Source organism: Ranitomeya imitator, chromosome 2 (genome assembly GCF_032444005.1).
Source record: "Ranitomeya imitator isolate aRanImi1 chromosome 2, aRanImi1.pri, whole genome shotgun sequence".
Classification (NCBI taxonomy): Eukaryota; Metazoa; Chordata; class Amphibia; order Anura; family Dendrobatidae; genus Ranitomeya; species Ranitomeya imitator.
Window position 1 is genome coordinate 472,799,945 of NC_091283.1, and position 8,028 is coordinate 472,807,972.

Genomic DNA, 8,028 nt, shown 5'->3' on the forward strand with positions numbered 1-8,028 from the left:
ACACATGACCAGTATGCCCTGGTCTTAAAGGCACATGACCAGTATGCCCTGGTCTTAAAGGCACATGTCCAGTATGCCCTGGTCTTAAACGCAAATGACCAGTAGGCCCTGGTTTTAAGGGCTCATGACCAGTATGTCTTGGACTTAAAGGTGCATGTCAAGTACGTCCTGTTTCTTAAAGGCACATGACCAGCAGGCCTTGGTTCTTGATGGCACATGACGCACATGAACAGTATGTCCTCCTCTTAAAGGCACAGGACCAGTATTCCCTGGTCTTAAAGGCGCATGACCAGTATTGACTGGCCCTAAGAGCACATCAGCAATCCTAAACTGGTCTCCCTAACTGAACTCTGGAGCACTCAACATGCTCCCTCTTCTACATTAGGAGTCGCCGGCTAGCAGGGGCCGCAAGTATCCTTGAATAACGTACAGGTTCTACAAAACGGAAGTTTTCTTTTCCTGATCTCTCCCCCATGTTTGGTTGAGAACAATGCGAAATATGGATCGGATATTGCCTTGATTTGCCAGAGCTTCTGAGAAAGAGGGACTCTCTCTCTCTCTCTCTCTCTCTCTCTCTCTCTCTCTCTCTCTCTCTCTCTCTTTATATCATCAACAGTGGGACGGGCGATGCACTGGACAGAAGCCTCTAAGCTGGATGCCATACCGGGTCGGATTTTTATGGTAACGGGTCCTTTAAGGGGCTCCGATTTCCGCCCACACCTTCAACAGACGAGCATATGGATTGTCGCCTCCGTGTATCCTCTTCTGCATTTAGGCCTATTGCCAGACATCTGCCCTGTCCACTCGGGGACTTCTACTCTGAGGATGTACGGAGGCACACATTTTTGGCGTCCAAGCACCCCTCCCTTTGTATCATCACTATTTAGCGCATGATGCAAGAAAGCGGACGATTCCTCTCCACGCCCCTGTTAAGAGGACGGTGGATTGAGGGTTCCTTTTTTTCTACTCTGCACGTCGATGGCTAGAGACCTGCTGGTCGCAGTCCCGTATTCTGTCTCTTGGCAGACTATCCGGGTTGTTTTTCTTGTGGTATACCTACTGGTATTCCTGCCCGATGTATCATTTTTTAAATTACCACAGACGGTCGGATAGCAAACCTAGCTCGTTCCGTCTTGTGGTTTCGGGTTCAGCGCTTTTCCCTTCCTTAGCCACCACATGGGTGGCTTGACCAATGGTCTCCTGGTCAGAGACCTTAGCTACTTTGTTTTCAACAGTATAGCTGGCCAATCTAATTTTCTGAGCGGGAGACTAGCAGGGATCGTATCTCCTCTACAGACCCAACCAGCAGTGGAAGCATTGTCCAGGATAGTCTAGATCTAGGGATCTTGGTTCCAAAAATGGAGGGAATGTAAAGTGTCACCATTCCTGGACTTCAAACTTCTAACAACCTTTGTCAAGGTCCTCCCCTTTTTCCGATGGAGTTTCTCCGCTCAGCCATTACTTCATCAGAAAGAGGTGGACTTTCTGGCATCCTTAGTCATTCGGGAGTCTTACCCTCACATGCCTATTTCTCCCCGCTACAACAATCTCTTCAAGTTCAGCTGATGGCTGAGTGGTTAAGGTCTTTGACTATTGAGTGGGAAACAGGGGTTCTATCCCCAGTGAAAGTAAATTTCTTCCTTTCCATTTGCGAACAGCATTTTCTAGTCACGACCTTGTCCTCCGGCCTGGCTACCACACCAGTGTGGTCGCAGGGGTCATGTCGGTTGTCGTGTACTTCTTGCATCATAGAAGCATGGTCGTCCTGCTCTTTTTGGTCGACTTTGTAGCTGCTCTTCTAGGACTACGCTGAGTCGTCTATATCTCTTGCAATACCCTTTCTCTGGGCTAGCAGCTAAACTTAGACAAGTTTCTTTTCCTCTTTCCCAGTTCAGCAGATCCTTTTTTCAGGATGATCCTGCCCCGCAGGATTGTTTTTTCTCTCTCGAGTCAAGCTCGTGGTTCTTCAACAGAGAGCTTGCGCACTTCATATCTCATTCCCTCGGTTCATTCAATTCGCTAGGAGGGTTCTGAGGAAAAGGACGACAATGGAAGCAGTTTCCTTCGCTGCGCCCTTTTTTTCTGCAGATCTATCAGGCTTTCAAAGAGTATTCCCTGAGCTCCTTCCTCTCCCAGAGCCTTCTCCTGGTCCAATGGTCATTGGGGAATTCCAAGGCCAGTCTTCTTCCGATCTTTTCCCTGGAGTTCTGAACGGTACGTCTAATCCTGTAGCAGGCCCACTGACTTTAGGCGGGTCTTCGGTTTACCCACAGTCAAGCGCCATGGCCCAGGCACCTCTCTCTCTCTGACGAGCCGAGATCTTTCATTCAGGGATCTCACCACTACATATCCCTGGAGTAGTGCTCTGGGCAGCACACATGTTCAGCCGTCAGGGTTCCTCCTCTAGTGAGTGGGAACTTCATTCGGAAGTCTTCCATCGGATCTGCCTTCACTAGACTTCTCCAGATGTAGGTCAGATGGCGTCCAAGCTGAACGCCTATGTGCTCCGGTTCATGGTTTGGCCTTGACTTTCAAGACCATCGCAGTGCATGCTCTACTCTTCCATGGGACCAATTTCTATAACTCGTCTTCTACTTCTTCTGAGATCTTTTCGGAAGCAGGAAGGGCTCCAGGGATCCCGGGAGAACCGCACTGACCATGTCAGGGTTTTTCTCGCTTGCTGTTTTTCTAGTTTTCCGTCTTATTGCGACAAATCTGGGAAGATGGACTTTCTTGCAGGGAGCCTTAACCTGTAGTTCTTCCCTACCGCGTACCGTTAGATCCGTGGGACCCTAATGATCCTCGGCTTTTTACAGTGGACTCCTTTTTTGGACCCGGACAGCCTTCACTATCAGGGAAGGTCTCTTCCCTTCTTTCTTTGCGTTCTTGTACTCCTGATGAGTCTTCGCAACTCGACGTTCTGTTCTTTGTCTTTTTTCCTTATTACCTCAAGGCAGGGTTGCCCTCTGGACATCCCCTTCCCTCATTGCCAAGGTGGTATTGTATTCCCACTGTTGCAGGGGAATCGTTCTCTCATCTCTTTCGGCTCCGATCCACACACCTCGGAAGGGATCCTCTATAACCTGGAAGGAGTGAGTGCTTCGAGTGGGTACGTATCGAGAATGGCGTCCTGCCAAGGGTTGGACGCTTTACTTGGCTTTCTCGATGGTAAGTAGGCTTCCTGACAGTCGCAGGAAGGGTCTAGCCGTTTCTTCGGCCAGGTTAGCCTGGTGGATTGTTTCCTCCATCCAGGAGTCCTTCCGAGCTAGATGTCAGCCTATCTCCCTGTCTGAGGGCTCTAGGTTCCAGACTTCGGCAAGCACGACCGCAAGCTTGTGAACTCCTCCAGTCCGCATACATTCTTGAAGCACTTTTATTCACATACTTCCACAGATGTGAGTCGGGGCAGGCGGACCTTGCAGGCCGCGGTGGCGCACTTGTAAGTAGCGGTTACACGGCCTGATCTGATGATGTCCCCACCCAGGGACTGCTTTGGGACGTCCCATGGTCTGTGTCCCCCAATGAGGCGAAGGAGAAATAGGGATTTTTGTGTACTCACCGTAAAATCCTTTTCTCCGAGCCATTCATTGGGGGACACAGCTCCCACCCTTAGCTTATGCTTTGTTTTTATCTTTTGATATTTTTATACTCTCTTATATAATGTGACATGCTATACGTTTATATGTTGCTATTGATCTCCTACTGCTTTTGCACCGAACTGGTTAGCTGGGGGCCAGCAGGAGGGTGTATACTGCAGGGGAGGAGCTAACTTTCTTTGTGTTACTTAGTGTCAGCCTCCTGGTGGCAGCAGCATACACCCATGGTCTGTGTCCCCCAATGAATGGCTCGGAGAAAAGGATTTTACGGTGAGTACACAAAAATCCCTATTTTATATTTTTCTTCCTCCCACCAATCAGACTTTTAGAAGATGACCCCCTTTAACCCATTGTATGTGTGTGTGTATATATATATATATATATATATATATATATATATATATCTATATATATATATATATATATATAAAAAATATATATAATATATTAGTAAGGACCCACTTCCTGCTACACTGCCCCAAATACTCAGCAGTGAAGGACGCTCACTTCTGGAGACTCTCCAATCTCTTCCCGGATTTCAGCTCCATGAAGAAGGAAAACATATATCCTGCTGGGGGAAGAAGAGAGCGCAGTGGAGATGGTGCAGTATGTGAGCACGTGCCATAGACTGCGAGAAAGACAACCATGATATGCCATGGACTTCCTTAGCCTCACCCTGTACCCCATCCATCGTTCCCACAGTCCCTACTCCCTATCCCCTACTGTACTTGTGCTTTGGCAAAACTAATGTTTATTTGGTCCTGCCAATAAAGCTTCTTTGAATTGAAATTGTTATATATATATATATATATATATATATATATATATATATATATATATATATATATATATATATATATATATTTTTATAAATTTCTTTGCATTGTCACAGCAATGATTGCGGTTATAGAGTCTGTATTAAATGGATGAAAAAAATAGAATGTGACTGCCGTCTTCCAGAAATGGCACCTTTCTCGCCTTTAAGCTGTGTCTGGTATTGTAGCTCGGCCCCATTGACTTCGGTGAATATCGGACACAGCCCATGGAAAAGAGTTGCGTTGTTTCTGGAGGAAAATGGCCATGTTACTCTTATTTTTGACTCCTTTTTGCCTGAATAGTCTGAGGCCACCCCTTACAAAAAGTGATTGCCACGAAAATGTGCTGATTTATTTATTTTATTTTTTTTGGACACCACAAACCATATTAAGGGTGGTAATGCATGATCCATGTAACTCACTGATCGCTCGAGTCCTCAGGAGCCACTCATAAGGACTGGATTTGGTGTTGTGTTCCTGGGAGAAGCCCTTACTCTATTCTTGGTATTTTTTATGTAAAATTCATGACAAACATTCTTTAATTTTTTTTTTTAAGGGATCAGTGAAGGATCAGCTAAAAGCGTACGGAGCATTAACGGAAAACGTCACTCGTAGATACACACGGCAGATCCTGGAGGGAGTTTCTTACCTGCACAGCAACATGATTGTACATAGGGACATAAAGGGTAAGATCCCGATGCCGCATTTACTCTTACAAATAAAGGTCCTGATTCATTAAAATCGGGTTGTTCATGCCATTCTTGATGTTGGAGTGGGAGGCACCTGATTCATAAAGTCCACAGACTGGAGTAAGATTTCTGCCATAAGGAACATCATAGCTACTTATGAATTATCACGCCCCATTCTGCCCCACCTCTGTTAGCCAAAATTGGCGTGAAGCTTTGACTTTTTTTCTGTTTTACTCCAGTCTTCTGGAGTAAATATTTAGAAGAATCAGGACCCAAGAATCTGTGTCCTGCACCTCAACTTATGATTTATCACTGCAAGATGTCACCATTCTGGACACTGCTAACGATACCTCCTCTCATCTGTCGTCTTTGCTTTTTTTTTTTTTATTCTTTTGTTCCAGGGGCCAACATCCTCCGGGACTCTGCAGGGAATGTTAAGCTTGGCGACTTTGGGGCTAGCAAGCGGCTTCAGACGATCTGCATGTCAGGAACAGGTATCCGTTCTGTGACGGGTACGCCATATTGGATGAGCCCGGAGGTGATCAGTGGGGAAGGTTATGGGAGGAAAGCTGATGTCTGGTAAGTCGATCACACTCTTGGATTCAGTATATTAGAATACTGCTACAGGTCAATGGGTGTCGGCACAAAGGAAGGAAACCATGCAAAAGGACAGCAAGATGTAGTTTCTGTACGTTCTCCCCTGTATATAAGACTACAGATGTGTGTGCTAGGCACAAGAGCCAGGTATATCTGATGGCCCCTGTTCTACCATTTATTCCAGCTAACCTGATCAAGGCCACCAGTCCACTAAACAAAGAAAAAACATCCGATTCTTGGGTATATTTAATATGGCCTCAGTGCTTAATTTTTCTTTTTTAACCTTTCCCTTGTGTCCTTATCGCAGGAGCCTGGGGTGCACCGTGGTGGAAATGCTTACAGAGAAGCCTCCATGGGCAGAGTATGAAGCCATGGCTGCCATTTTTAAAATTGCCACCCAGCCAACCAACCCTTACCTTCCACCAAGCACATCGGAGCATTGCCGGGACTTTGTAAAGCGGATACTGGTGGAAGCGCGGCAGAGGCCGTCTGCTGAGGAGCTCCTACGGCATCCCTTTGCCCAACTCTCCTATTGAGTCTTCATCAAGGTGTCATCCTTCCCTTGAACATGAACGTTGTCCAGAAAGATGGACGCCAGCTGTAGAAGGGAAGGCTCTGGAGCATTTTATGAGACGCGATGACAATCTTCCCTCCTACCTTACCCCCACCCCGACTACCTATCGCTGGCTGAGTCTAGAACGGGTTCTAGATCCAGCACGGCCTTGGGTTGGTGTCAGTGTTAGAGCAGTAGAACAATTGATTATTTTTTTACTTTGAAAGACTTTGATTCCTGGAAACGACTTCCTCGTGCTCAAAACCAGAGACACAGTATAAAGGAATGGTGCCTGATGACTTCCAGTAAAATCCTGCATCGTCCTCCTCTCCCAGCATGAAGGAGTTCTTCCACGTGTTAGACAAGTGCCTTAACGCCTCTTCAGCCAGGGAGCATAGTAACCACAGCCCTGTGGCCTCTTCGTTTTGTGTTATGAAGTCCAAGCATTTCAGTGATGGTGAGAAAACCGTAACGTTGACCCTACATCATGGCTGCAAGTAGATCTCCCCCCGTTAAACAACATTGTGTTTAACTGCTGTGCTGATTAATTTTATAATACCGCAGTATTATAAAAGTGGAGTCGGAGCTCTGACTGTCCTGACCCTCTTCAAACAGAAATCACTTTAGAGCACCACCCCAGTGTTTTTTGTTCTTTCTTTTTTTATTTCAGCATTGGAGTTATTCTACTAATGCAAGTTCCCTTTTCCTAGTAATATACTTACCAACCACCATCTTCAACTCTTCCTGGCGCCGCTTCCATCCCATTTCGCCATCTTGTGACTGCAACTTCTGACTTACCGGAAGTCAGAGGTAACGGTCGCAAGCTCTCAAAGTAAGTCTCTGAGAGCCTTGTTCTGGGCACAGATAAAAGGTGAAGATGGTGGCGGGTAATTATAAGACTATAGATTAGACTCACCACACCAGGGCTGAAAAAAAAAAAGCTGAAGTGGTGCTTTATATTAGAAAATTATATCTGCCTGAAGCCACCACTAGGGGGAGCTTAGGAGCTAACTGCAGACTGCTGCATAGAGTTCAATACAAACTGCATGCAACAAGCTCCCCCTAGTGGTGGATATAGGTAGTTCAAACCGTTATAGAAATGAATCTGCACAGTGTTGCGGACCTAATTAAAAACCAAATGATGTTCATGGGGTGGACGTCTACATTACATTTCCTGACCAACCTTAGATTTCTTACCTGCAGATCCGTGTGGAAGGGATTTACACGCAGTGTGCCTTAGTGACAGGTGTGTCATGTTTACAGTGCTAGTCTACATGCCGGTTTGACAAGGTATATTATGTGTGTAATATATGTATTACACCAAGAGTTTCTGTTATCCTTGGACATTAAGTATTTATCCATGAATTTAATGCCTAAATTAACACTTTACATTGCCCTAGCATTAAAGGGGTATTCTTCTCTTGGAGATTTATAGGCAATATCCTGTAGATATGCTATCTGTCACCTACTACTATGCCATGAAAGAGGTGCTGTCTTGTGCCTCTGGAATTTAAAAATCTGGCCTTACTTGGGAATACTCTGGTTTTGCATTGAAATTCCTAGCAGCTGCATTGTGTGTATGTGGCTGCCCTAAAAGGATAGTTTCATGTGAGTAAAGGGATTGTCTGTCCACATTATACTGCCTTTGTTGGAAGGGCCTCCTTATCTCAAGATGTCCTGATGTTGGGACCATAAGAGCTGGAAACTGTGTGAGAGAATCTGACCGAAAGTGTTGTCTCCTTGCAGCGCCTCCACAGGGCAAATTGGGTATTATATAC

The 8,028-nt window shown here is 45.9% G+C and overlaps 1 protein-coding gene across 1 annotated transcript in view; it reads left to right on the top strand.

The window, feature by feature from the left end:
• The window catches only part of MAP3K3 (mitogen-activated protein kinase kinase kinase 3), a 47,752-nt gene extending 40,180 nt beyond the window's left edge, over window positions 1-7,572 (top strand). The window contains exons 14-16 of the mRNA XM_069751267.1: window positions 4,968-5,097; window positions 5,502-5,679; window positions 6,005-7,572. Of these exons, the coding sequence (XP_069607368.1) occupies window positions 4,968-5,097; window positions 5,502-5,679; window positions 6,005-6,233 (537 nt within the window). The 3' untranslated portion in view covers window positions 6,234-7,572. The remainder of the gene's footprint in view (window positions 1-4,967; window positions 5,098-5,501; window positions 5,680-6,004) is intronic.
• The last annotated feature ends 456 nt before the right edge of the window (window positions 7,573-8,028 follow it).